At 43.8% G+C, this 27,948-nt stretch overlaps 2 protein-coding genes and 1 long non-coding RNA gene across 3 annotated transcripts in view; 2 read left to right on the forward strand and 1 right to left on the reverse strand.

Moving 5' to 3' along the window:
- Positions 1-10,907, forward strand: part of IGSF22 (immunoglobulin superfamily member 22) — a 31,066-nt gene extending 20,159 nt beyond the window's left edge. Inside the window, 7 exon segments of the mRNA XM_085317079.1 lie at positions 1,870-2,048; positions 2,050-2,155; positions 4,497-4,763; positions 7,279-7,327; positions 7,329-7,591; positions 10,002-10,114; positions 10,821-10,907. Coding sequence (XP_085173205.1) covers positions 1,870-2,048; positions 2,050-2,155; positions 4,497-4,763; positions 7,279-7,327; positions 7,329-7,591; positions 10,002-10,114; positions 10,821-10,907 — 1,064 coding nt within the window.
- Positions 10,908-11,852: 945 nt separating this feature from the next.
- TMEM86A (transmembrane protein 86A) overlaps positions 11,853-27,948 on the reverse strand; it is a 29,855-nt gene continuing 13,759 nt past the window's right edge. The window contains exons 2-3 of the mRNA XM_085317113.1: positions 22,918-23,182; positions 11,853-18,611 (exon numbers count right to left, since the gene is read on the reverse strand). Of these exons, the coding sequence (XP_085173239.1) occupies positions 18,184-18,611; positions 22,918-23,182 (693 nt within the window). The 3' untranslated portion in view covers positions 11,853-18,183. The remainder of the gene's footprint in view (positions 18,612-22,917; positions 23,183-27,948) is intronic.
- On the forward strand, positions 23,397-26,960 carry LOC146588868 (uncharacterized). Its single transcript, XR_014897314.1, has 3 exons — positions 23,397-23,778; positions 23,874-24,046; positions 24,159-26,960. It is a non-coding gene; the product is annotated as an uncharacterized LOC146588868 (long non-coding RNA).

The following is a 27,948-nucleotide window of genomic DNA, read 5'->3' on the forward strand; positions in this document are numbered from 1 at the left end:
TATGGATGATAAGACCAGACCTAGGCACTTACAGCTGAAGTCTGAGGGAATGTGGCAAATTCTAACTTGGCTCAACATCATGAACTGCATTATGTTTACAGGTTAACCAAAGGCTAAGGAAGGCCTTAATACCCGTAACTATAGATGTAATTGTATTGTAAGTGCCTGAAAGTATGACATTAGTCACATAAAATGTATAGTTGTTAAGATAAGGACATAGTAAGGAATTTCCCTCTGAGGCAGTTGAATATATGCAAACAGCGAACACAGATCAGTGTGATAAAGATGCTCTGAGGTCYAGATTACTTGAGGTTCACATACAGTTTGTCAAAAGCCATAACRCAATCATAGCACAAAAAACAAAATCTTTTCTTATACAACACGTCATTATGCTCCCAGCAGCAGTGCTCCACCAACCCTAATAAAAGAAGGGAAAACCCTTGCGAAATTTATGTAAGTTGCCTATATTTTGGCTTTTAAGACTAGATTTTTAAGTAGAAGGAATTTGTGCCTGATTCTGGACTGATGAAAATCACAGCCAAACTCCAAAGGATTACAGTACTCTCAGAAATGCTAAGATAGGCAAATTTTATTTTGTACGAACTACAGAGAATTTGTATTCCATATAGCTGTAAAACCAATGCATTTTAAAACCAGAATGTTGTCAGAAGTGATCAATAGATAGCTTAAACTATTGACGGTTAGGAATCTTGTAGTTATAGGAGTGGGTCTCAATTTGGCAAAGTGTGTACGCTGGTATAACTAGGAAAAAAAAGAGAATTCTTCAGCTTGTATGTAGTAGATAAGAGCCTTGAGGAAAAATACTAAGATGAGAAAGCATTCAAGTTCCTTTAGATCAGAAGACAACACACAAACAATTTAAAGCCTGAAGCTATGATTCTGCTTGAAGACTTGTGTTATTCCATGTTAAGTCTAGGAGAATAGGTACTGTCCATTTGTACCATATTCCTCATGTCCTCATATAAGTATTTCTGTAAAAGCCATTAGCATCATGTTTGTCATGCCATGCGGCATTAGTTTACTTAATTCTTTTTTTCACTTTGGGGACATTTTAGCTGAGATTTGCAGAGCAGAATATGGATTTGGGTACCCAACTTCCTATTCATTTGATTCAAAACTTACAGGTATTTTTGAAAAGCCTATCTTTTGCTCTTCTGGAGTCCTAACTAGACTGCTGCAAGGTGGACCTAAAGAGCAAAAAGGAAGATCCRTATTTTCAAAAATGACTATTCATTAGGAGTATATTAATCTCTGGGCATGTAAGCTTGCAGAACATTAACAGGATATTGCAAGCCAGTAAACAAATCCACTAGTCCAAGCAGTCTGGATGGCACCTAAACACTTGACACAGAACTGTAACAAGAACGATCTATTAAACAAAAAGAGACATAAGATGTTGAAAACCATACAAGACGGGTTATGGGAAATACACTGGAGAGCTCACAAGCTAGCTAAGAGGAGATACAAACAAACTGTTAATGCACAGACACCTCTCCCAAACATATGTGGAGAATGGTGGTCAGTGCTCATAGAAGATTCCCTTTCCAACCTTAATTCAGATGATCCCAGGTCAAAACTGCTAGGAATTTTCTTAAACTGACAGCCTTTGAACAGGGTCTACATATTTGTGCAACCATTTTAGGCACTGTTGTTCTCTGTTGTACAGAATTTGCTGAGGTCCTTCCACCCCCAAAACTTGCAGTTTGGGCATTTTGAAATCGGGACAGCTAACCCTATTCTTCACATGTGTGGACATAGGCCTAAAGATGGACCTAGTGCTTGGAGGAAGCACCTGGTGCTTGGATGAAGTGTGTACAATAGTGTGTCACAGCTCTTCTACTGTCTCAGAGCTTCCAGGACTGGTGAAGGGCCTTCACATGGTTGATTCTTCCAACTCCAGTGTTTCCTTAGCCTGGGTGGAGCAGGACCACGGAGATGCACCTCATGATACATACTAGAGATGCATCAAGATTTCAGTCTCCRGTATCAGTTACACTGTGGGAAACCTGCAGGAGAGGCAGAAATACTTTCTTTTAAATCTGAGCTGTGAACRAAGCTGATGTGGGGGAGACAGTGGAGTTACAGGAAGGAATTCTAGCAATGCCACCTCCAGGTAAGACCTACAGTATCCTTCCAACTTAAACTCCCATCTCTCACTTCTTTACAAGGCTTTCAGTTCTTTTCTTTGTTTTTGTTTTTAATAGGCATAATTTAGGGTTATCAAATTCATCTTTCACAGACCAACATTCAGTGTCACAGCTCAGTTTCTTTTGCTGAGAGGAGATGGAAAGCAACACAAGCTCTGCAGTCCTCAAGACAAATTAAAACTATTCTGTCATCCTTGCTAGAGCTGAGCTGTGTCCTGAACAATTATKCTAGGTATAATGGAAGTTGTTTACTCCACTGTTGACCTACATTAGGCATGTGATTAGAGGTCATTGCTGGAAAATTCTCTTCATTTCTGTCACGGATACTGTTGTCTGAGGATGGTTAGGTGTGTAGATATTACAGTAAATAAATGCCATTTGTTGTAAAAACAGTGGTACTGAGACAGGGTTAGAGTTCTTTCAAATGCTTGGCTTGAATGAAATGAAGTCAGGTGCCATTGTGCTAAATGTGGACTGGTGTTATCAGCATTATGTTCCAAAGACGGTGATTATGTCTTCATAAYAAAGGTATGATGACCTGCCAGTAAATCCCTACCTGATTATTCAAGGTAGCAAATTACAGGTAGTACTTAATTACTTATTAGGAAATACAAGCTTTTAGTGCCTACAGTGCTGCCAGATGAGAAAGCATGGTGCTGACTGCTCTAAGTAGCAGTAGGTCAATTTATGAGTCATGCTATGTAACACTGATTTCTGTAGGACAGAAGGACATTCAGACTTGTCTAAAGTAATCTCAGAAGGCAAAACCTACATGGCCAATACAAAAAGCAGTTGTTTCTCTTCCCATTTTGGAATTACGGACCAGTCCATGGAACAGACCTCTTACCACATCTCCGAATAGAGAAACATCAAATAAATCCTAGAGAGACTGCAGGCTCCAAACAAACTTCTCTGGTGTGGAAAGGCATCAGGCAGTGCTGTATTGAGTATGGTAAGTTTCATAGGAAATAAATATAATACGAAATTGCTTATGGCAGAAAGTGGACAGTAATTCTAAAGTCAGCTGATTGGTATTAAAGCTGCCCATTCTAATTCTTACTTCTTTGTTCTCTTTCACTTTTTATATGAACAATTTTTAAGTGTTCTTGTTCCACCACCTTTCGCACCAGCAATTGGGTTGAATATGTGCTTGCCACTAAGCTACTGATTGTTGAGGCATGAATGTTTCTCTTTTGATGCTACAGCTATTAGCAAAAGGGCTGGTGAGGTTGCCGTCAGCCCACTGCAACCTTTACACTACTGCCTTCTGCTGAAACCATTCCGGGGGGGGGGGGGGTTCCCAATCTTAGTCATTTACTTCTCCAAGCTTGACTCAAGAGGCAGACTAAAGAAGAATGGCTTCACTTTTCTGTGTGTTCTCTAATTTGGGTTTTTTTTTTGAGGATTGCATTACAACATTCAAGTGCAAGTTGAAGGTCCAGTACTGAGCACACCTGAGCTTCTCAGTCACCCCAAGTGCAGACAGGAGCAGCTACTCAGCTGTTGAAAATTTCACACAATTTCTACATTGATAATGAGTTTTGGAAGGTTAGTTTTCTTGAAACGCCCCATACGCGCATACACCATGTCCAGAAGAAGCCACAGGAACAATCTCAAATTTATGTTTCAAGTCAGGATAGAATGACTCCTTGGTCAGAAAGGATTTTCCTTCCTCTTGTCACTGGATTTCCAAGTCCATCCTTTGTGCTAGCTCAAAGCCAGAGCCAGATACCTGAGCCAAGCATGGGAGCAGCATGGTTCAGACCTGAGGGTTAAGAAAAGTACTGCTGGGGCTTTCCTCACCACATCCAATAYGGACAGAAAGGGTGAAGCAATTACTGCTCGAAACATCCCCAAATGCTGCCTTGTTTGTTATCCCACATTTTACTGGGCACATCACCATACGAATACTAAATGTGTCTGTCCCCTCAGCAGTCTGGTGACCTCATTTCCTTTGCAATTGCAGCCAAGTAGAGGCAGGCTACTTTGCTCCTTAGAGAGACTCTTAATTAATACACTGATCTGCTGGAAGTCAGAAACCTTTGCTGTGTATTTTGTATGTGTCATCTTCTCATAGAGAGAGTGCTCTTCAAAATTAACAGCGTTATTTCTTCATCAGAAGGGAATTTCACACACAGAGGAAACTGTTCTTCAGGTCCCTYGGGTTAGAAAAAAATCAAGAGAAAGAGTACTTTACAAGACACAAGGACTTGGGAAGGGAGGAGCTGAAGTGAAAAATATTGGCCCCTAGAAAATGACAGTGGGAGGATCTCTAACATAAAAAACCAATACTTAAACATGCTCATTAATTCTTAGATTTTCTGTGACCAATCACTAATCTGCAGCTGGTTGAGGAAGTCTCAAACACCGTGACCCTAAAATGGAATCACAGCCTAGACGCAGAAGATGAGCAGACTTTTTACATTATCCTGAAATGTGATGTTAGTACTGCCATGTGGCTTACAGCTGCAGAGAAGGTCTACTGCGATACGCATACTGTCACAGACCTGCTTCCAGGGATGAAATACTTCCGAGTCACTGGGGACAGCAGTGCTCTGGATTCAGAGGAGCCATGGTACATCTCCAAAGACAAAGGTAAGCATGAAAAGACAGGCCAGTACAGGAAGAAGGGTGCTCCTATACCTAAAGTCATGGAGTAAGGTCAGATTTCCTCGGTTGCCCTGGGGAAATCACAGAGCTATTCTGCAGCACAGTTGCCTGCCTGGGGAACGGACACAAGCGGACATCTTGTCCGTTTGGTCGGAATCTGTTCAGGACCTGCCTGCCTCTTACTGTGTCTATGTGCAGCACATTACATAGTGGTTCATACAAATGTTTAAGTTCAATTTTAAGACAGTAGGGACTATCCATGTGTAGAGAGGGTRATATTATGTCTTGACATAACAGAACATCGGCTTTATGAGTCATTTGTCTTGTAGCTTGTTTCTAGTTTGACTGGGAATTGTTTACAAAATGAAGAGCAAAAAACCCTGGCAGGTACTGGAGACTTTGTGACAGTTCTTCTGAGCCATAAGCTGTGAATGTCCCTTAAAGCACATTAGATTAAGCTCTCAGTGGTCATTCCATCAGGTAAGTGTCTTGTCCTTCTTTGTCCAGTTGCTCCCTGCTCAGGCCTACTCAATAATAAGGATCTCTCATTAGAAGCAGTCCCAAAGAAAACAAAATAAGCCCCAGCTCATCAAATCAAAACTTGCACCTTTTTTGCCAGTTTGGAGCAAATCAGAATCCAGTTCATCTGAGTAGTTAGATTCAAGCCAAATTTTTTCACTTGGCCTATACCTGTTTTAATAAAACAGTAATATAAAACAGTCAAAGAGACTATATATTAACATGTTAACAGATTATGCATGTATTTCCCCAGTGGCCTATCCACATACTGGTACAGGTCTTCTAATCCGATTAATAAACGTAATAGGTGATACAWTCAGAAAAAAAGAATAATAAACTAAAAAGTAATCAGGTGTCAGACRGATGGCTTTGAGCCATATTTATATTTTAACAATCAGCCTTTCTTGATCCCTTTACCTGTGTTATTTCTGTTATATGCGCTGGCAAGAGAGAGTACTTCCAGTGTCTTCCAGACTTTAGTCATATTCATGGGGAGACAGTCTAAGCTGGGAGTTTTTCAATTTTGAAGTAATTTCTGGAAATTCTGTGATGTTAGCCCATATAAAACCGTAGTGAATAGCAGGAAGAGCTAGGTTGTCCATGTGTTGTACATTCCCTTGATAACAACCTATGCATCTTCAGGCAGGACACAACCAGACGTGAACTGATTGCCTATTCTTCATTCTAAATGGCAAGTCACAAGATTTATTTGCACAACCTTGGGAGATAGTGGGGAAAAACCTCTGAAGGATAAGGAGGGTATACAGTTATTTTCTGAGAATGAATTCTCAAAGGGGAGTTGCCCTATAGTGCTAGATTCAGGATCCAGGGGATTTACCTGATGAGAGTCTATGCCAATGCAAGAGGAGACAGAGACTTGCAAAAATGTCTGTAAATAGATGGTGAAAAATGTAACGCTGTTTTGAAGTGGACACTGGAGTGGACCCTGGAAAAATTGCTTGTGMAGTTCCCCATCATTCCCCCATAGCATTCTGTAGATTATTAATATCTCAGAGCAACCCCAGCAGAGCAATATCCTTTCCTTTCCAAGATCATCYGCTTTGGTTTATAACTGGTGTAATTTAATCACACATTTCTAAAGCACCTTGAGAGCCAAATATCCCAAAGCACTTTACAGTTTAATGGCATTAGCAAGAGAAAGCGTCAATGTATCCCTGTGGAGCAAAAACCCACCACCTTATTTACAGAGTGAGGAACAAAGAAATTAATTGCTTGCCTGCAGCTGCCTAGCAAGTTAATGGAAGAATGAGATTTCTGATTCCTTCTTTTCATGCTTTTCCGTTTGCATTTGTTTACCTGGGCAGTAGGTATACTTGTCAGATGCTGAGATTAATGTGGTGTTGCTTATTCCTTCTTCCTTTGTGAGTTCTYCATGGTAGGAAAAAAGGCCCAGGGCATGAACTGTCATACCTGAGTTCTTCAGATCTGTACTAGTGCAGAAGACTCCCTGTTAGAGAATTACAGAGTGGTTGAGGTTGGAAGGGACCTCTGGAGATATCTAGTTGAATCCCCCTGCTCAAGTAGGGTCACTTAGAGCACGTTGCACAGGATCRTATCCAGGTGAGTTTTGARTATCTCCAGAGAAGGAGACTAAGAACAAGTTTTACTACGGCTGTCTTTTGCCTGGTATGTCCCTGYATAATGCCTCAGTGACTTAGGATTTGTTCAAATTTGTTCAAACTGCCACCTTAGTAATATCTTTGTACACTGTTTGTTGCATAAACAGGTAGGACAGAAGGTAACTGAAAGTATATTTGAACAAACAAAAACAATTTCCTATCTCTGTGAGGATTTTTTTCATCAGGTGGGACTACAGAGCAGAGGCTGTTTAAGACCAGTGTACCCAGTTTCAAAGCATTCTTCTCCTATTGTGGCTGGCTGTGTGCGTGGGCCAGACACTTTACAATGGAAAGCAGCCCACAGTGATTCTGTGTCCTTGGCAGAGCGTTTTGGTTCCAAGATGAATGGGTACCCCCGGAGGGCTGGCTCCATGCCCCCCGCTTCATCACTGCTGAAGAACTACAGCACGAGGTATCGCAGTGACTGCACCATGAGCTGTGCTATTGTCGGCAACCCCTGCACAACAGCAACCCTATATAGGGGCAATATTAACATCATGGCCAACTCCAAGTTGTAGTACAACTCAACAAGCCACATCTGCACTCTCATAATTCCCCCTTGCAGTTCCAAGGAGAGCAGTGAATACACCATCACCATTGATAACAAGCTAGGAAAAGAGAAATGCAGCTACAAGCTCATTGTCTATGTGGTAAGTCAGATTGGCAGCTGCTGTGCTTCCCAGGGGGTGGTTTTCTGCAGGCTGGATAGCTCTTAAGTTTCAGGTCTATGAGTATGGTTAACACCCTGCTGTTTTCCAAGACAGACACACTTMCCAGGTTGGCCTCATGGACCATACTTCTCTGGGCCAGTTTGGCTCTCATACCTGCCCAAAGAGGAAGCAATTTTGTTCAGTCTGTAGGAGCTGCAAGGGCCACAGTTTGTAAGAACTTGTTTTCCTATCTGAAAACAGGCCTTACTCTGAYTTTGTTTTCCCCGAAGTCACTGCGACTTGCCTTCAGTTGCCTGAAAGCAGAATCAGATCCCTTAAAATGGTGTATTTTTGGCTAGCAAGTCTCAAGAATCCCCCTAAATAGCTCATGAGCAAATATGGCCATCTCTCAGTCTCTAACTAGGTTTGCCCTGCACCCATGACAACCTAGCACCTTCAAGCAGTCAACTGATGTATTCTGACAACAGTTCTGTGCTGACAGTACGCTATGTAAATCTGTTCTCTTCCTTTGTGAAATAGTATTTTGCCAACATTGCATGAACAGTTGTAAAAATTTCCAAGACACAAAAAAGGGGGGGTCAGACTTGCATATTGCTCCTCACTCCACCTTTTTTCCATGCCAGAAACATCCATATGGTGGGTTTAAATCAGGCTGTAACACAGTAACCTGGTTCCAGCTGGCTTGCATTGGTCCAGTAATGTGGACTAGAGACATGGTCTCTCCATGTCGAGTCCCAAACTTGTAACTTGCAGATTGGTCTTGTGATATACACGGTAGTGCTTTGAAAAATCTACTGTGTTCTGAGAGCTAAAGCAACCCCTGATAAGCTCATCCTACTTACAACTGACCAGGAAGCCATCAAGGTTAAACATTTGAGGGGGAGAATTCTCCATCCTTTTGTCTGATGTGGAACTGAAGTATGTTTCCCTCGTTATCCCCTTCCCCAAGCACAGACTTCGGTGCCACAGGGCCTGTTGTTGTTCTCTTAAAGGAAGCRAAACAGACATCCTGCCAGGCACAGCTTGAAATGAAACTGATACAGCACCAATAATGAGAGGCTATGTTTGGAAGGATCTTTTAGTGTTATTTTTGTCTGTGATCATTGCTTCTGCTGACAACTGTTGAGTCCACTGCTCTGGAGGGTTCAGTCCTTTCTGCCACAACAGCTAATGCAGAAGCAGTTCAGTGTGGGTCTGTGGAGGGAAAGGATAATCACAGAATTGGTAAGGTTAGAAGGGACCTCTGGAGATCAGCTAGTCCAACCCTCAAATGAGTGCCCCATACGGGGATTGACCCCACAACCTTGGCATTATTAGCACCATGCTCTAATGAACTGAGCTAAACCAAGGATGTGCAGACCACGCTCAGGCAGGGTAGGTAACGCTAAGGGGCAGGAGAACAACTTTCTATCCCCTTGGAGATCTAATTGCTGGGTAGGACTTGCCTTTGGCCTTCCCACACGGAGCTTGTTGACGTGAGGGATGTTGCGATAAGAGTAAACCTTATTCAAAGCAGCCCTAAGCAGCAGTGGCTAAGGGGTAAGGGTTGCAGAAGTACTATGTGGGTGAGGTGGTAATTCGTATTCAGATTCCTTAATAGCCCCTAAGGGTGCCCCTTAGCAATAAGAGCCTGTTTTTGGGCCCTCTGGAGGCCCCTCCTTGCCTGGATTTCTGGGCAGGTTCTAGGGGATGGTCTTTCTGCAGCTGAGGGTATTTGCAATTGAGTGAGGTAGGGAGAAAAGCTGTAGTAAAAGGAAAAGAGGTATCATAAAACTGATTTTAGGAGATGAATCTTGCTTCAAATTGAGCTTAGTTGTGGGTTTACTGTAGATCTGAGGAACTATGTGCAAATCTGCTAATTCTGAATAGCTGTGCAGGAGCCTCAGCTGCTGATTTTTATACTTACTCCATAGGAGCTAGACCTCTGTTTGTCAAAAATCTGTCTCCTTCTCTTAAGATATCCTATTCTGTTTCTTCCCCTCATGGAAGAACACTCATTTTCCTCTGTTCAGCCATGTTTTCAGTTTTACTCCTTCTGTCAATATTTGCAAAAACAAATGTGGCATGTCTCCACATCTGTGATGAAACAGAGCAGTGTCTTCCCTGCTGTTTTAGCTCGAAAGGGATGAATCTCATTTTCCTTATGCTTAGAAGTAGCCCGGTGCAGAGGTCACAAAGCCTGTTAGACTCAGAGTGACTTGTGAACAAGGGAAATGAGAATGAAAATGGGAACTCCCAAAACTTGAATGTTCATTTCCTACAAAAACTGACCAGACAGTGCTCTTCCTTTATACAGTGAACAATAAAGCATTTTAGGCAGCACTTCCTAAGAGTTAAACTAAGAACATAGGGTTGATGGCAGTGACACTTCTTTTTTCCTTTGTCCTCTTGAGAAAAAGATGATAAAAGGCTCCTGGACACAGTGACAGTAAGTTTGCAGAAGTCAAAACACATGATGCAATTAGTAGAAATGGCTCTGCCTGGTCCAACATGCAGAACAGCATCAGTGTGTGTGTGTAGTTTGACTTTGCTTGTCTGGCTCAAAATGACACTGCCCTTGGTTTCTGTAAGAGGCAGTTAAACTACATGGTGAAGTATGGGTCTTCCACTAAGCAGGGATAGCTCTGATGTTTCACTAATTCCTCCCTCTAAGTGGTTTCAAACAAAAGTTTGCATATGAAAGGTGATATTTCTGCAAATGTATCTTAACAATAAAAGGAGGCAGAGATTGCTGTGTTCTCGCTTATAACAGTGCAGAAGCAAACTGATAAGTGAGGATTCTGTATCCGAGTTCAGGAGGAGAGCTAGATTCTGCCTCATTGGCCGTGTCCCCAGATAGCCCAGCAGAACCTCCATCATTATGTAGGCTTCATTGTTGTAGACTGTATATAAACATATAGGAAGCCATAATCTGAAGTACTTGCATCCTTGCAATACCAAGAAAGTAGATACTGTTTTTCAAGGCTTTGCAAATGAGGGAGTCACTGTGTGAAAGAGCTGGTCATAGAATACAAAACATCTGAGAGCCAGAAGGGCCCAATAACTTCATCGCTGGTGGTCAAGGCCAGACAAGAAATTGCAGAATGTCTGAACTATTGAAGGAGCTTGACTTTTTTTTTTTTTTTTTTTTTTTTTTTTTTTTTTTTTTTTTTTTTTTTTTTTTTTTTTTTTTTTTTGATGTTGATGTGAATCCTTCTGGGAACCTGTTTTAGAATAAAAGCATGGCAGCAACAAATCACACACACTTAGAGAATGATTTTGGCACCTTTGTCCCATCTGTAGCTAGGAAAGAGGAGTGAGGAAATGGGATGTTCCTCCCAGTTGACCTCTTGAGTTATTGAAAGAAATTGTTAAAGACAAAATTAGAGAATTGGGAAAGAAACACCTGCTTTTCCCTGTCAGGATCTCTCTGGGCTGCTTTGAAAACAATTTGGTAGTATTCCTGCCTGATACTGCTTCATTTTCACATCAGGATCCACTCTGCTTGGGATGGGGAGTAAAGAGGAATCTCTGCTAAGCTTGTGAGCATATCCATTTAATGAACTGGGAGCTGTTCCACACTCTGAACTTCTATGCAATAAATCCTTGAAACCTGTTCCACTGGTGACAGATGGCCTGGTTCAGGATTAATGAAACCAAATAGCTGTGCCACTGCCTTAAACACAGCTGAAGAATCTTGCATCAGATTCTCATCCAGAGAAAAATGTCAGTGCTACCCCACTTCCCCCCCACCCCACCCCTGGAAATTTTGCCAGCAGAGCAAAGGGCAGAGAGGAACTTGGCCATTTGTCTGGGGGGTTCTGGGCAGCAAGCAGCCTTTTCAGAGCAATCATTTGAAGCAAGCTGCCTTCTCCCTGGAAGAGCAGACAAATGGCTGTTGCATGTGGGACTGGCTATAGCAGTGAGGTGAGAGCACATCAGAGTGATCCCTGGGTCCCTGGGGTGTGCTGTAAAACAGGCCAGGTGCCATCTGTGCAGTGGGTGCCTGGTCGGTTTGTGTTGGATGTGCTGGGAGGGGTGCATGTGGCTGTGCTTTAATGTTTCCCAGACATGAATACGGTAGCAGGCTAAGAGTGGCTAAATAAAACTCCAGTGGTAGGGCCACGCCACTGACTGGCTTAACAGTGGCACGAAGCTGGCCACATACAGAGGTTCAGTTGGGTACATACTCCATGCTGAAACTGTCTGAAACTGTCAAGGAAACAGAAAATAAGCAAAGAGACACAGCACCTGCACAGTAAAAATACTCAGTAAATTAATATTTTTAATTGCTGTTACACACAGAAGAAATGAAGAAAAATACATTCCAAACAAAGAATTAAAATAGTAAAATCAGCATAAAAATGTGTTAAGATCCCAGATCAAGTGGCTGTACTGTATGTGGTGACCTTTACAATCACAGTAAAAGTAGTTAGTGCTAGAAACTCTCAGACATGGCAATACACTGTCTCTCCGAGGGAGAGCAGCTGCTTCAGGCACATCTTTCAGTGCACTCTGCCTGGAGGACGTGGGCGAGAGGATGGAGCAAGAGGCTCGGACTGGGCACCGGATGGAGATTAGCGTTCAGGACAGACCAGCTATCCCTGCAGCATTTGCCAGACAGAACTAGTGCTTACTCAAAGGCATTTGCTCTTTGCTTTGCTTTTTTTGTTTGTTTGGGGTTGGCGGGGGGGGGGGGGGGAGGGTTCATCTTTTTTAGCTGAAGGCTAGGTTCTGCTGGCCTGACCCTGCTAGCACTGGAGGCCTAGAGCAAGCCTCCCTTGGTGAATGTAGGTCCTGGTCCTAGACCTTGCGCTTGCAGCCTGCTGTTAGGCCTGAGCATTTGTCCCGATTCAGCATCCTCACCCACTGGGCTCGATTTGGTCTTTTATGTTTGAACTGTCAGGAAAGAGATTATTTCCTGATGGTGTTTCTCTCTTTTTACCAATCCAAATTGGCTCAGTTGTGCTCCCACTGCTGTCTCAGTGGCTCAGTGCCTGCATCCCTCTGGGCTGTGGGGGCCTGCAGAGAGCCTTGTGCTTCAGCCTCACTGTTGTTCCATTGCACCACTCCAGTACCTCATCCTACAGCAGCGTAGTGTCACCACAGAAACAATACAAGCCACAGAAGTTTTGGCATTCCAGCCAACTGGCCACCTTTTTTCAATTTGTAGTTTATCTAGAACTGTACATTTTTATTTCTTACAGTAAGAGTAAAAATAAAATAACATCAAGAAAAATTCCTCCAAACTAAGAAAACTAAAACCCATCAAACATTCTAAAGTAACAATAAAAATTTGCATTGTGTTTGCTTCTGAGTTCATATTAAGATAAGATTTTACTGCAGCTGCTTCAAAATTATGGTCCATTTTATATGTACACAACCCGTGTTCCTTGGTATGTCATTGCTTGCCTTCATTTGTGTTTGTATAGTGCAGCTAGTGCTACCAGAACCAAGTACCTTCTAGCTGCTGGATCAGATCTGAAATCAGTGAACTGGGGCATTTTTATACCAGCTGAGAATGTGGTGATGGTTTAGAGCTGTGTCTCTAACCTACAAAGTTCTGGGCCACAGGACTGATGGTACAAGCACTTCCTTCTCTACAGAGCCTTCTACTTCTTTCATGCAGGTGAGAAGGAGATAATCCCAAGAAGGACGTGCTGACCTTACTGACTCCATCAAGGCCTTCCCTCTTGGCTGGTTTTAAAGCAAGTGAAATTTACAGTCATAGAAATTAAACGTCCCTTTGTAAGATGTCCCATGAAACTGAGCTAACCTTCTGCAAAATGAAGGTCAAACAGAATAACTTCATTTTCTGTTCCAATCTTTTTTACAGTCATGATAGACTGAGAGCACTGCATTTTGGCTGGATTAGATTTATTCTAACTAACAGTCAGGGATGAGACCTGACTGCAAGATTTGGATGCAAAGTTCACATCTTAAGGATTTAGTTGAGGCTTTTAGAAGAACTAAAAACTATTTGCAAAAGTGAAATTAGAGTTCATTCAGACTTTCAGGCTAAACCCTCCTGTGAGTTCAAGTGCGACTAAGCCTTTCCTGTTAGGCATTGAGAATAAATATTTTGCATTTGCTTTCTATCTGATGCAAATCAAAAGGGCAGTCACATGTTCCAGGCTCTTAAGTCCTGCAAATCCCTAGAAGCATTTTTAACACTATGCTACAATAATACTTGGGACCTGTATAGCACTTTACATCATTGAAGCGCTGTATGAGTATTGATCCTCACAGCATCCTTGTGAGGTAGGTACGTGTTAACATCCCCGTTTTAGAAATGGGATAGACAGACACAGAAGGCTGGTCCCCTGCTGCTGTAACCTGGCATAGCTCCAATTTTCATCCATTTGTGCCCATTTACACCAGATGAGGAACTGACCCCAGAAAATTTAAGAAGTGACTTTTACTTACCCAAGGCCACAAAAGGAGCAAACATGGATAAAAGGCAGGAGAAATACTTGGGAGGACTTCCGTCATGGGAAGGCAGCAATTTCCCAGCCTCTTCTGAGATCGCAGTTACACTGCCTCTGCTTAAAAGAGCCTTGCTTGCAACCAGAAACCCAACAAAGATGCATAGTTGCTGTTTGCTATGATCTGTTTCTTCTAGAACAACCCCTAGAATTACCATGATACTACGTTGAAAACATACAGATCTCAGTGATGAACTATGGAACAAGAAAACTTAGAAAAAAACACAAAAGATGCTGGAACTTCTGTCTTTTGGGAAGTCTGTGTGGGTGCACACACACACACACACACACACACACACACATATATATATCTATATATCCACTGATGGCAGCATATTTTCAGCATTCTACTTCAAAACCACATTAGAGTTATTCTTAAACCAATCAAGTCCTTAAATTGCCTCCGTATGGAAGGGTTAAGAAGCCAGGTGCAAAGCACTACCACAGTTTTCTTGCCACAGTGGGAATACAACTGTTGAAAATCCTCTAGCTTTTTTTCTTCTCACCCTGCCCTTTCTACATCAGCTTCACACTACTGACATTACTGTAGTTAGCACAGCCTGGTAACATCATTACTAGCATTAAAAGCAGGCTGTGATTAGCACTGCTTCTTTGACTTCATGGGGAGTTTTGTGTGAGCAAAGACGAGGAGGGAGGTGGGGGGGGGGAGAGAGAGAGAGATGGCTGACATACGTATATTAGCCACAACTGTTATATTTCCCAAAAAGGAGCCAAAGGATCTCCTAGGAGCCTGGGTGGGTGATAACTATGGTAATGAAAGCGAGCAGAAGTAATGGCACGCTATGCTTAGCCTCAAGTTACTGTAGATGGGAATTTCAGAGGGGCTTTTGAGTACAGTGTAGTAAAAAGAAAGTTTCTGTACTTAGCAAGCGAAGGAGCAAATAATACTGCTGGGACCAGGCGCACACCACGCATGCAGGGTGCTTCATGCCCTCTGCAAAGTGCCTGGGCCAAAGAGTGAGTGCGCCTCCGAGACTGTGGCCCTGAAAGGAAAAGGGGAAGAACGGCTCAAACCTCTCAGTTTGACAATGCATAAATGGGCAACGGGAAGTCCAGGAAAGGACTGGCGATGCCACAGGCAATCATGTGCTCCCCATTTCTTGTTTGCTCCCTTTTGAATTGAAGACTGCCCTCACTGGGGGTAAGAGGAAGTGTTTTCACACACACGCACACGACGTGCACACGCCAGACTTATTTAACAGTCAGCAACCGATCAGTGCTTCCTAAGGTTTATGAAAATCAAAATCGTGTCAAATCAGTGTCCACACAGCAGTTAAGACAGCCTGCGGGAAAATGGTTTCATTCAAGTAATGTAGATTAAAAGAGGAAGTGTAGAGCAGGAGAAAAAAATGATGATTAAAAGAGCCAGAGCTGGTGAACTGCCAAACAACCCAGGCCTCTTTCTCACTTCCTATGTGGAGGGCTCTGCCGCACGTTCTTGGGCAGGAATGCGATCCAGCTAGCTCCACCCAGAGACCTCTGCCGCCAGAAAGAGCACCTCTTGACAGTGAGGGGAGAATCCTTTTTATCAAGAGGGCAGATTTCCTATTAACAAGCACTTAAAAGAGCCTTCCCTGCAAGTATACAGTGGCTAATAGTAGAGGAGGGTAGCAAATGAAGGCAAGATAAAAAAGACTGCAGAAAAGCAACTGAGACACTTTCAGAAAATTGATGATGTCTCATTTCTAGAGAAGAGGGAGGTCATGGCTCAGCCTGACATTCTAACTTATTAACACACTCTCCTTCAAAGCAAAGGAAAGCCAAGGGGGAATGCTCTGGAAAAATGGCAAGTAAGGACTCAGTGTGCTGGAATGAACTATGACAGGGGGCTGTAAATCAAACTGAAACGTGCTGTTTGCTTATGCCCTAGGAGCATGTTGGGGTTCACCCCAAATGCTCTGTTTCCTCTTAGCTGGGTCAGTCTGTTGCAAGAAGAGAGTCGCAAACTGTCAAGCTGAGTAGCAGCAGGTGACATCCACAGAGAGCTACGATGCAGGGTTCACACTGCGGCCAGAAGATAAGCGATACTGATGAATGAGAATGTTGTGTGGGTCTAAATTCCCTTAGCAGTTTACTCCAGACAGGCCCTTGTACTGCAGTGAATGCATACTGACAATATTACACAACAGCATTAAAGAAAGAGATTACACGGGCCTGTGCTATTTACAATGCTTTCCCTCCCCGTAATGCAGCGGGCCTTTCTGATCTCTGTCTGAAAAGCAGCAGATGATTTTACAGGGTCAGGACAGTTAACTTAGATTTTTTGTAACACTGGCTGTATTTGCACTAATGCAGGAGTGTCTGAATCCCATTGTGCAAGGCTCGGGAGGCGCACGAAACCCACTTAGCACCTCTCAGCATCAATGGGAAACCTAGTAGGGTTGGTAATCTTCCCTTAACTACCCCTTGACCCTGCCATACTACCTCATGGAGAGGAATTCCTGCTCTGCCAACTGTTCCAGGGATTCAGTGCCAGGCTTTCAACTGGAATGGTCCAGGAACTCTAGGTATGAGGACAACACTGATTTCCAGCCTACGAGGAAGGGTTGCTCCTCCTGTTTGCTCTGTTCATGCGAGCGTATTGAAGGGGTTGTTGGAGCCCATGCAGATTACAGTCGTGCAGTCTGTTTAGGTCTGTTTTGGCTTGAAGTGGTGCAAGAACCCTCAGCTTCCTCTGCATACCTCAATGCACTAGTTGCTCATTCGAAACTTTAATAAAAAGGGGCACCTCTTTCTGTATCTTTTTAAGAAAGTTTGAAGTCGGAAGTAATCTTGCTTCAGCAGATGGACAAACTGAATGAAGAATTTGGATCAGAATTAAATAGGCTTTCTCAACCCTGATGGTGCTGACATTCTCGCTGCCTTCATGTCAGTACAAGAAGGAAGCGGCAGGCACTTGGAGCACACAGGACAGCACTTCTCAGGAAGCTCTATTGAAAAGGGGCTTTCCAAAAGCAAGTGGTGCAACGCTGATCATGTGCCACCTGTTGGTGAAAGGCAACAACCATCCACAACCAAGATGAGGGCCTTGACTAACCAACATCAGACAAAGGAAATGTTGACAGGGAGATTTGGGAGCAATGCTGCAAGCAGCAGTACTGTAAAAGCTTAATGAGTAAATGGAATATTATTCATTAAAATCCTGAGGAGGAAAGGCATAAAGGTTAGATTCCTATTTGCCATGTTAAGGAGGCAGATAGGAGGTATATTAGTAAGACAGATGCTCAAAGTCCTTCTGCAAAAATCACAGTTCTTCATGTTCCCGTTACAGCTCACCTGTCACTGGTGGCTGCTGACACCATATAACTGCACACATGTGGCAGAAAGAGAACACACTGGCCTGGTTACACAGATTTCCCTGAAATTCCTAGTTCTGTCACACGTTAGCACTGGGACACATCCACAGACCTGCTCCAGAGCACTGATCAGCCATGATCAAAGCACACAGTACTGCATCCCAGCATATCTCTTGCTAAGTGCTCTCTGCTTAGTGTTTTGCCTCTATCTGTTTTTTTGGGATCTGGCCCACACACTGCCATTGCCTCCAAAGCTCAACCTTCATCTGAACGTACTGGTTTTACTCTACTTCTGGGCTTCCTTTCAGCAAAGGTTCTGATAGCTCCCATTTGCATACTGAGTTTGCAATGCACTAAAAGAGAGACTGGCTTAAATACCAATGAAATTAATTTTTACCTATTTAGTAGAGATGGGGGTTTGTCTGTCCCCTACTGAAAGCAAGTTGTCTAGCACAGTGCACTGCCAAACCTCCTTTCCATCAGCCTCCCTCTTCCCAGACATTCAGCATCAGTTTCAGGACTAACAAATGCAATGCAGTAGCACAGCACTTCCAAAGAGGAAAGGTTGAATGAGTAGCTACTGCAGGGACAGTCTTAAGTTTTCTGATGTGGACTCCACACTGAAGTAAGCAATATTCAGAGAAAGCCACTGAAAAAAAAACCCAAAGGTAATGCTTCAAAGAAGCAAAATCAACATCACCAATGTGCCTAGAGAAATGGAGCTCTCTCTCAGGGGTGAATGCAGCTACAGCACCTGAGATATAACCCACATTGTCCACAAGCTATTGGCACGCCTAGTTCCTCTTTCTGAAGTCCTCTTCATCTCTGCTCTCTACAGCTGACAATGCAATAAGCATTTGTGCTGCATAGTAAGTAGCCATGATGATGACACGTGAGTAGGGCACAGGAAAGCAGAACTTGTTAACTGCAATGGTCAGGTCTGACACCATGAAAAGCATTGCACCGATGCAGGCCGACAGCTTGGTCCACGTCCAGAGGTCATTGCAGAGCTGCATGCCGGCGACAGCTCGCCAGCCCATGAAGCCAATCAAGGCGATGTAAACAGCTACCAAGTAGGTGAATGGGCCCGAGAGGTAGGAGTACAGGAAGGCATAACAGGAACTGGAAACAAGGCCCATCAACAGGCCGGCTTTCAGGTCCAAAGGCTTCATGCCGAAGGCTGAGGAGTACAGGATGTGTGTGATGGCAAACATCAGAAGACCTGGAAAGAGGCATTGACACAGCAAGTGTGACCTTTCATCAGTGACTGGCAGTCCAAAGCAGAAGAAAGCTGTGGCTGTATTGGGTTAAAATACACAGCACCAGGTACAGGCTTAGATGTCCTGGCAATGTTACAACACTTACTTGATTTCAGTGGGAATGCTATGAATGCTTGGGATGATTTTATTATAAAAACCTATGCACAGGAGGTTAGCTTTATCAGCAAGCTTCTGTTCCTAAGAAAATGCTTSAGAGCTGGAACTGAGCATAATTCTGGTAAGATCCAGTCATTTTTCCATAAGTGACTAAGCTGCTAAAGGAAGAACAAAATTTGTTTTCCAGATGGATCCACCTCCCCTGTTTTGGACAGAAGGATGGGTGCATGGAAGACCAATGACCATCCCCTCTTTAACTACCTGAGGCATTTCACTCCTATGTCACTTGTGAAACAGGAAGGATGGAGCCAGAGCAGGTGAGAACAAAATGCACAAAGTTACTGATCCCCCCAAATCCAGACACAAAGTCTGATTGTATTCAGCCACAGACCCAAAAAATAGTCATGGACTAAATCTAGTTTCTGCTCCACCTTTGTCTGCAGCTAGGAGAAACCTTAGCTAGAAAGCAGCAGCTGACATATTTTAGGGACTACCAATGTGACTGGTCAATGATTTTATGGCTATTTGCAAGCTCCAGATGAACCTTAACTGGAATCAATCAGCAAAAAATAAAATGCAGGCTTCCCTTTGAAGTGCAACATCCCTGAGAAATCCCAGCTGTGGGTGTTGGAAGATACCGTCCATGTGTTACTCACTTGCCATTAATCCATTTGACAAAAAAATATCCACGTGTTGGTATAGCTGCTGATTACTCGTTCTCTTGCCTGTTGAACACAGTGGGCCTCAAACAGAGTCCAGCTCCTTTGGTCAGGCCTCTGTTCCCCTACCTACACATGGTGCAGCTAAAGGCTGTTCCAGTTTATCCAGATAGGTTTACTAGTATGGCTGGAAGTTCCTGTACAGCTCTAAAGCATGCAATAGTGTAAAAGATATGAGGGGCCAAGTGCTCAAGCAGGCTCCTGGTTTAAAATTAATGACTGTGGGTGTCAATGGAAGCCACTAACACCTGCTTTTGGCAGATATTTGCTCTTCATTCATTGTAGGCTGAGGCTACTCCAAGAAAGGGAAGTGTCTCTCCACCTTTGGGGTACCAGATCACACATCCATTGAAACCGTGAGGTAAGGGGGAAACGTGCAGAACGGAGAGGCAGGTTGGTCTGCAAGGTGAGGCTGGAGAAAATGGATAGCATGAAGGGGAAGGAAGAGAAGCACAAAGGAGGGCAACAAGAAGCTGATGTTTTACAAAGTTATGAAACATCATGAGCACAAGAGATTGAAGGAAACCAAGGAGGGATTTAGGACAAGAGCTGTCTAGTGCAGGAAAGGTTGGAGCTGTGGGGGCGGTAGGAGAGGAAAGTTACTGCACCCTAGCAGTAAAGAGCAGTTTCTCCCTCAATGGCATTATGGGGAGAGTGCCAAGATGGGGAATTGAAGAACATGGTGCCCCTCACCAAGCAGCAAGTGCAAGCAGCGGTGCCTGAGCAGCCGGTGAGGAGGTGGAGGAGGAGGCAATGCAGCAGCCGAAGGAGGGAGGGTAGAGGCAACAGGAAGAGGCACAAGGAGCACAGGGCCCAGCACTGTGGCTAAAACAGGGAAGCAAGAGGGGAGGAAAAGCAAAAGCAAAGAAAGGCAGGAGGAGTTTTATAGTATGTGGCAAGGTAACACAAGAGACTGCTTCCAAGTCTTCTCATTTGACACCCAATAAAGCCAGGACCAGAAAATGAGTGATGGCTGCACAGAAAGGGGGATGTATTCCTGCTGTTGAGAGACATTTAGTTGACAGCTTCTGCACAGCCTGTGGCTGGGTCCTCCACAACCAAGTCAGGCAGATCTGCCTTTCTGTACCCACTCCTTCTCTTCTCTGCTTTATTCTGGGCCACATAGATGGAAGCAACTAGCCTGGGTTTGCTTCTCCCTCCCACCCCGGAGTTTCCCCTCAGGCTGGTGATAAAGTCTTTTTCCTTAGTCTCTCGCTTCCTCACTGAATGCATCAATTGTTTTTAAGTGGCTGGTATCAAAGGAAGTGGATTTTAACACTGTAAAGTATCTTCTACATACAGTAAGGCACTAGTCAGAAAATAGCTTGTTATTAGTGGACTGAAGCAGCAAAAATGGAAAAAAGTCAAGTGTGTCAGAAGTAGGTTCCCAGGCTCCCACTTCCGTGTGAAATAATGAACAGATGTCCTTTAATAAACTCATTGTCTCAGAAGCTATTCAATTTAGCCCAGTTTCCAACCCTTTTTTTCAGCCTGAAGCCGTAGGAGTTGAACAGAAAATATATTTTTGGCTATTTATCCCCTTAAAATTTGAAATTTCCATAAAGGATGATGTCAAAAGTTTGAATGTTTTCAGTTGCCAACAATGGCAGCCTGCTCAGAATTAAACTGGAGAAAACATTTTGCAGGAGAGGTGAAAGATGAAGTGGACTGGTGCATTTTCTCTGCTAACAGCTGAAACACAAATGTTATGCTTCAGCGTGAAAGACAGCAGCTCAGATTTGAATGGACCAAGGCAGGCAGGGGACAGCCAGGATAAAGGTTGAGATTTTCAACATGCTCCAAGACAGCTAAACAAATACTTTCCTTAAACCCCCAATGTGACACTTCTCAGGTGTGAGACAGGGTCAAAATCCATCTTATTTTATGTCTAAAACAACTTAACCAGACAGCGAATTGCTGTGACCAGCTGACTTTCCTCTAGCACCACAAGAAAGGGACTGGAGATACCTAGCTATGGGGAATGGGGGGAATCTCTGCATAGTCCCTGCGCAGAAACAGTCACAGTGAGAAACAAGGCCTTGAATGTTTCCAGGCCACAGCTCAAGGAGCAACTCCAGGAGGCAACACAGAAGCACAGGCACTTGGGCCAAGCACCCTGAGGGCATTGAGCAGGGAGTCCTGTGAGAAGGCCAGTCAGCAGCAATGCCAACCGTGAGCACGGAGGGATGGCTCCCTGAACATGGGTTGGGGCTCCTCAGCAATGTACCCAAAACTCAGCCGAATGGATCCAGTCCTCAAGGCCCAGCCTGCCCCCCCCCCCGCCCTGATCACTAAGAGTTTCTACATGAACTTTTAATGAGACTTAGATAAGCCCTTGGGAAGCAGGATTAAAACCAGATTCCAAGCATTTGGCCTTTCATARCTGGCATTTCACACACTTTCTTCTCATAAGCAGAGCTTGTGAGAATTCCAGAATAAAACAAAATACTGACCTCCTGTGAGAAGGGCAAGAAAAAAAAAGCCTTTGACTTTTGGAGCTGACAACAGCACTAATGGGAAAAGCTCCCTCATCTCAGTCACAGCAGTCAGTTAATGGTGGATGGTCATGTGAGACCACTGGGCTGGTGAAGTTAATTTCAGAAATGCCACCAGTGCAGTTAAATGAAAGACTCAACTGCTGCTGATTTCTTATGACAATCTGAGGCCACTTGGGAGCACTGTTGTAGGCAGGCACAACGTGGCTTTAAATCATTAATCTAAATCGTTATGTTCTAGCTTGTTTTGCTCTGAGACATGAATCTTTCTAAAGAGAAGACAGGCTGTACTGGTAGGCTATCCTGTGATTCTCTATCATTTATATGTCTCGCAAAACCAGCTCTTGTTTTTGTAAAACAGGCTGCATGATTCATATTGAAGAACCTGCAAGTAGGACAAGGTTTCTGATGCTTTGATTTCTAGCATCCACCCAACCACATCTGCCAGACCACAGGCTTGTCTAACAAAACCATAAGGGTCCTCTCCACCTGGTCTCTGCTGAGGAGCCTTTGCACCATGCRTCCTGTTTCATATCCTTGAAGGACTGACAGATCTCCCTGTAGAGGAATAGGAGCAAGACACTGCCCATAGGAGCTGCCAAGTGCCACGAGTGTTTCCTTCTCTTCCCCAGGGATTCTGCCTGTGCCACCTTCCTGTTCCAGCCACCCGAGGCCCAGTGAGCATGCACCAGGAAAACAAACCTGCCACAATCACCCCTCCAATCTCAGAGCAGAGACACAAACAAAGTCAGGAGATTCATCCACTGTGTGACTCCTCTAAATGCGATGGATTTTAGTCAAGGAATGAGCACCTCCCACTGCCAGGGGCTTACCCTGTAAATGAATAAACAAACCACATGGCCCAGAAACTCATTACTAAATAAAGAACGTGACAGCTGGCCACTGTGGCATCCCTTTAGGACTGATGCCTCACTCACCATGAATGAAGTAGCCCTGCTCCTGCCAGATGAGAAAAGCGTCTCCCAATGCCGAAAATATGAGTCCTGCCAGGATGCGACTGGCACTCCGGTGTGCGATTAAGAAGTTGATTCCATGCGCCAGGAGAAAAACCCACAAGCAGAAGATGGGCAGACACTTGATGAGGGCACTGAACCAGGAAGGGCTGGAAGTTGGCAACCAGAGGACAAAATAGACACAAGTGGCTTTAAAAAAGGGCACCAGTTTGGGGCCTTCACTCTTCACCTATAATAAACAATAAGTAAAAGAAATGGAAATCAATAGGATCATCAGAAGCATCAGTGGAATAACTGCACACCAGAACTATCGCCTTACTTTTGGAAATTTCCCTTTCATGCATACTATTGGCCTGCAGCATTTCCACCCTAGAGAGAAGCTGCTTGAGCTTGACCATGACTTCCAACCTAGACCTTTGTGAATGTCTCTGCTGAAAACACCTTTTAGCTTGGGCTTTGGGTGATGGAGACAGAGGAAGTTTTAGATACCTTTTTTCTTTATTTGTTCTACTGAAAACATTTAAGCCATCAATCAGTATCCAGTGGTAGCCCTTGCACTTCTGTTGTGTTTAGACTAACTGCTTTTATACACACCTTTCCTGGAGCTAAGAAAATACTGCACTCCCCACATCACTCCCCTAGCAGTAAATGAGTCAATAAAAGTGCAAATCTTCCCTCTCGGCTTGAAGCACGATACTCCTGCTTAGCTAGGTACAGATCACCTTGGAGATTTAACTTCTTTTCTAACCYATTCACTGTCCTGCCCTGTAGGCTCATACCTGGGGCTTGCAGTCAGCATCACCACCCATCACATCAACCTCCAAGGTGGGGATGTCACCTCCTCGGTTGACTAATATCAATGTCAATCACATGTTGTTTTGTTTTAGCATTACACTAATTATATACTGTCCATATGGCAGGAAACACTTTGGCTCAGGAATCTCTTATGTAAATCCAGGCACCAAAATGCAGCATGAGCACCAGGCTACTCACAACAAAGATGAGGCAGAGATGGGACACAGAGCTACAGACTCCACAGCCTATCCAAGCTGGGTCTGCTCTTCCCATATGCCCAGCTGGGACCTCGACAGTGGTAAGATGCATACTATGTATATTCGCACTCTTGTGACACTCCTGCATTTTATGCCAGTAGGGAAAATGAAAATTCCCATGAAAAGCTAAGTTACAGTTTTGTTTTCTCCCAGGGTGCAGCTGAGGGCTAAAACAAGGAGCACAGAAAGAAYGTGATTGCCTGGTACAACTGCGCTGTTGGAGAGCTACGTCCTGGGATCTTTTAGGAGGCCTGCTTCCTCCTGCAGCGAAGGCAATAGAGCACCTAGAGAACCCCTGCAACTAGCAGGTTCTCTCTCAATGTTCTCTTTTCTTTGGTCAGGCAAGGTTTAGTTGCTTAGTGTCACAACGGCTTCCCATTACTGATGGCCCATGCACCAGAGGAAGACTGGGGAGAACCTGGAGGCATCATTGCCCGGTTCACACTGTGAAGTCCAGCAAAATCTGTGGCATCTACACGTGGCATGCTGGGGTTGCTTATCTAATGCAAGGACCCCATGCACCAGAAACCTGGGAAGGAAATGTTGGTCTTTTTTTCCCAATCACTTGTGTCAAGGGGCATTGCCATGAGACAAAGCCAGTGCCCGTCTTCCTCTTAATGCAGCAYACCTTCATTCAGGTATCTGGAACAGGTTTCTGTAGACTGCAAGGCAAATAGCTCCAGGTTACAGTGCTCAGTTATTAAGACCTAAGTTCACCAGAATTCAGGGGCTTTTGCAGACATAAGCAAAGGGAACCTAGCTGAAGCTGAAAGACTGAGGCAGAGGTAGTAGAAGGCATGTTCACATGTAGCATCTAAAAAGGGAATGCAGTCTCTGAAGGAGCAGAGCTACAGATAAGGGCATCTTGGGAAATACAGTGCTTTCAAAATTGCTCTCATATCTGAAAAAATGTTCCCCAACATATCAACAGKTTCTTACCAGTAAGGCATTTCATTATTCATGAATACATTATTCATAGGCTATTGCCAACACAAATTTTAAACACTCCATTAAACAACCAGGCAACATAATTCACTCACCAAAAGACATCAACAAGTTGCTAAGTTTCTTGTATTACATGGGGAGCTAGTCATCAGCTCCCTGATGGACACTCCTCTAGTTAGAGTGTCCAAATTAATCACCATTTACCCCCTTTTGTTTGCATTCCTTGGGAGAATTCTGACAGCAAATATCAAATAAACTTGAAATAAAGTCGCASAAGCCCACGCAGTCCTACTTGCACTGGCGATGCCTGAGAACTATCAAGTATCTGTAAARGAAGAGTGGAGCCAAGCTTCCCACAACTATTCTTTCAGACCCAGCTCCCTGCTCTTTAGAAGTGACACATCAGATAGACAGACACTCTTCCAACGTGGAGTAAGAAAACCCTGACTATCCCCACCACCTCCAGATGCAGCACCTGATTCCAGCTCTGCCCTTCCACCTTTTGTGACACTTTTTAATTAAAAATTTAGCTCATCACATTCAGCGTCTCACAATCCCAGGCAATAGATAACAGTGCTTCTGGCAGGATCTCCTCCTTTACTCCAGTAGCCATGGAAGATCCCCAGTGTCCCCAGTGCTCCATGAAGAGACTGAAATCTTCAATACAAAAGACTAGCAGCCTCCAAAGCTAAAAAAGAACTGAAGAAGTTGCAGCATTGACAGTGATCTGGCTCTCTATAAAGGCTCAGCTAACGTAGTTAGTTTGCTATCTAGGAAGGCATAAGTCTATGCTGAAAGAGCGCTCAGGTTCGGCCTTGTTTGCAACACATGACAGAGGCACCGTTAGAAACATCCAGGAGATTATTTGGGTTAATATAAACACAGGAAGTTTTGTTTAAAACCCTGTATTGAAAGAAAACACCTGCTAAGACCAGTTACCATTACAGTCACAGCTTGCCCTCCCCTGTGAGCATGCATGATGAGACAGGTTTTAATTACACTTGTCATTTTCCCTAGGAACCCTGCCTTACTGAACATAAGATATACACTTGTGCAGAAAGATCGTTTGCTCGGCAACCTTGAAATTAGCATTTCCTACTATCTGAATGTGAATCTTCCTACTCCAGCTAGCGTTATTTTGAAATAATGGTTTGTGTTATTTCCACCTTATAACAATTCAGGAATTTTTCAGGCAGAAGGGATCATATTCCAGTCTTAGTTATTCACATGTAACCTTAGAATTTATCGTCTTAAAGATCTCATATAAAAATAACTCTGTAGCTCTGGAAGAGCTACATGCTTGGCATCATTAATATTTTATTCCTTTACACGTTTTCARCAAGCATACTTCAAATGAGTTATTTTCAAACATGCCCTTGTCCATTATACAATGCTGCTGGCTCAGTGGAACCATCATGCTGGCTCTGAGCGAAATGAGTGCCCCGTGAGGGATGCTGTTTGCAGAGACAGAGGTACCCACACAGCTGAAGGCTGGGCAGCACATCCTGCCAAGAGGAGTGTGGCACTGCAGATATTTGGGAGAAGTCTCCCAAGAAAAGCTGAGGCAACCAAAGGGTGAGACAGAGGGATTCTTCTCTGTTTAGACAAGTGGCAGAGGCTGGGTAAGAAGTGATGGGGCAACTTGACACCTGAAGGACAAGTTGTGGCTGGTATTGGGAAACTGTACCAACATGAGTGGAGGTTGTGGCTTGAGGAAGGCCAGGCACATAATGTGGCTGCTTAGTTGGATGACTAAATTATATCAAACCATCCATCTCCTCTGCACCTGTGTCTCAGGGAGGGCACGTGAGATGTGGATGTGTGGAGGTTGGAAAAGGAAATGCTTGCTGCAGGTGCCAAGGCTCTTTTTGCTGATGTATATGCTTTTCATGGCTTTAAGCAAAGTTTTGCCATTGTATGACAAATTCTATTGGGTTTTTCTTCCTAATTCTTTTCTTCTTCCACTGCTTATTTATTCTGGGCTGAAATGTAGTTTAAAAAATATCTTAAATACAGTGCTAAAACAGTGTTTGCAAGTTYTGGCTTTTTAAACTGTGCATAATTCAAGGCATTTCCTAAATTCTAGCAACTACTAAGTTACAGTCTCTAAAAAAGTAGTTTAAGGTGCTGTAAAACCACTGTCCCTGTATTTGTGGAATCACAGTAAAAACACTAGTTAAAAATTATCTGCATCCAATCAAATCTAATAAAACTCTCTAGGACTTAGGCAGACTAGGAGGAAGTTCTGGCCTTCCTCCCACCACAGTATGTACACCTCCAAAACAGATTTTTAAACAGAACTTAGTACTGGCACAGAGAGTTCTCTGGGGGCTCAGGGCTCCAGAGAACTGGGTATCAACCTCCCTGTTAGGGATTCKTACATTTACAGTATCTCTTCTTGCTTTGTCTTTTCTCATTTTGCTCCAGTTTGAAATATTGCCCATTTCCTTGTTGCTGTTGCTCAACAATAATAGATGACTCCATCAAACAAGTACTCCGGCCATGCTGTGGTTTGGTATTGGTGTAAGACTTCTTAAGAGGTCCAGGATAGCTGATGAAGAAACAGTTGCAAGAGAAGGGGCAGACTTGAAGGAGTAATTTTGGGTAATGAGGACTGGAAAAACACTCCCAAAGTGCAAAATATATAGAGGACATAGCATGCAAAGATGACCAAAAGTTTAGTACAACAGCTCCTAAACCATATCCACAAAGTATTAATTGGTGGCTCACTGAGAGCCCAGGGGTCCCAGCTGGCAAATCTCTTCCTCACGTTTCTCCACTAAGCAGCACTGGGAGCTGCTGACGGTTTGTACCTCTATAACCCAGTGGTCGCTACAGGATATGAACTGAAAGACCATCTATTTGGCTTCTCAGCAGATCCAGTGCCTTTGCTGACTGCTGCAGGCACGCAATCATGCCAGCGAGTTTAGGGCTTGCTCCTCCATCCCACACTAGGCTGCACCCGCAGGGGCACAGCTACGCCTGTAAGCCAGCACTC

Source organism: Rhea americana, unplaced genomic scaffold (genome assembly GCF_003343005.1).
Source record: "Rhea americana isolate MKP2758 unplaced genomic scaffold, rheAme1 scaffold_49, whole genome shotgun sequence".
In the NCBI taxonomy this organism is placed as follows: Eukaryota; Metazoa; Chordata; class Aves; order Rheiformes; family Rheidae; genus Rhea; species Rhea americana.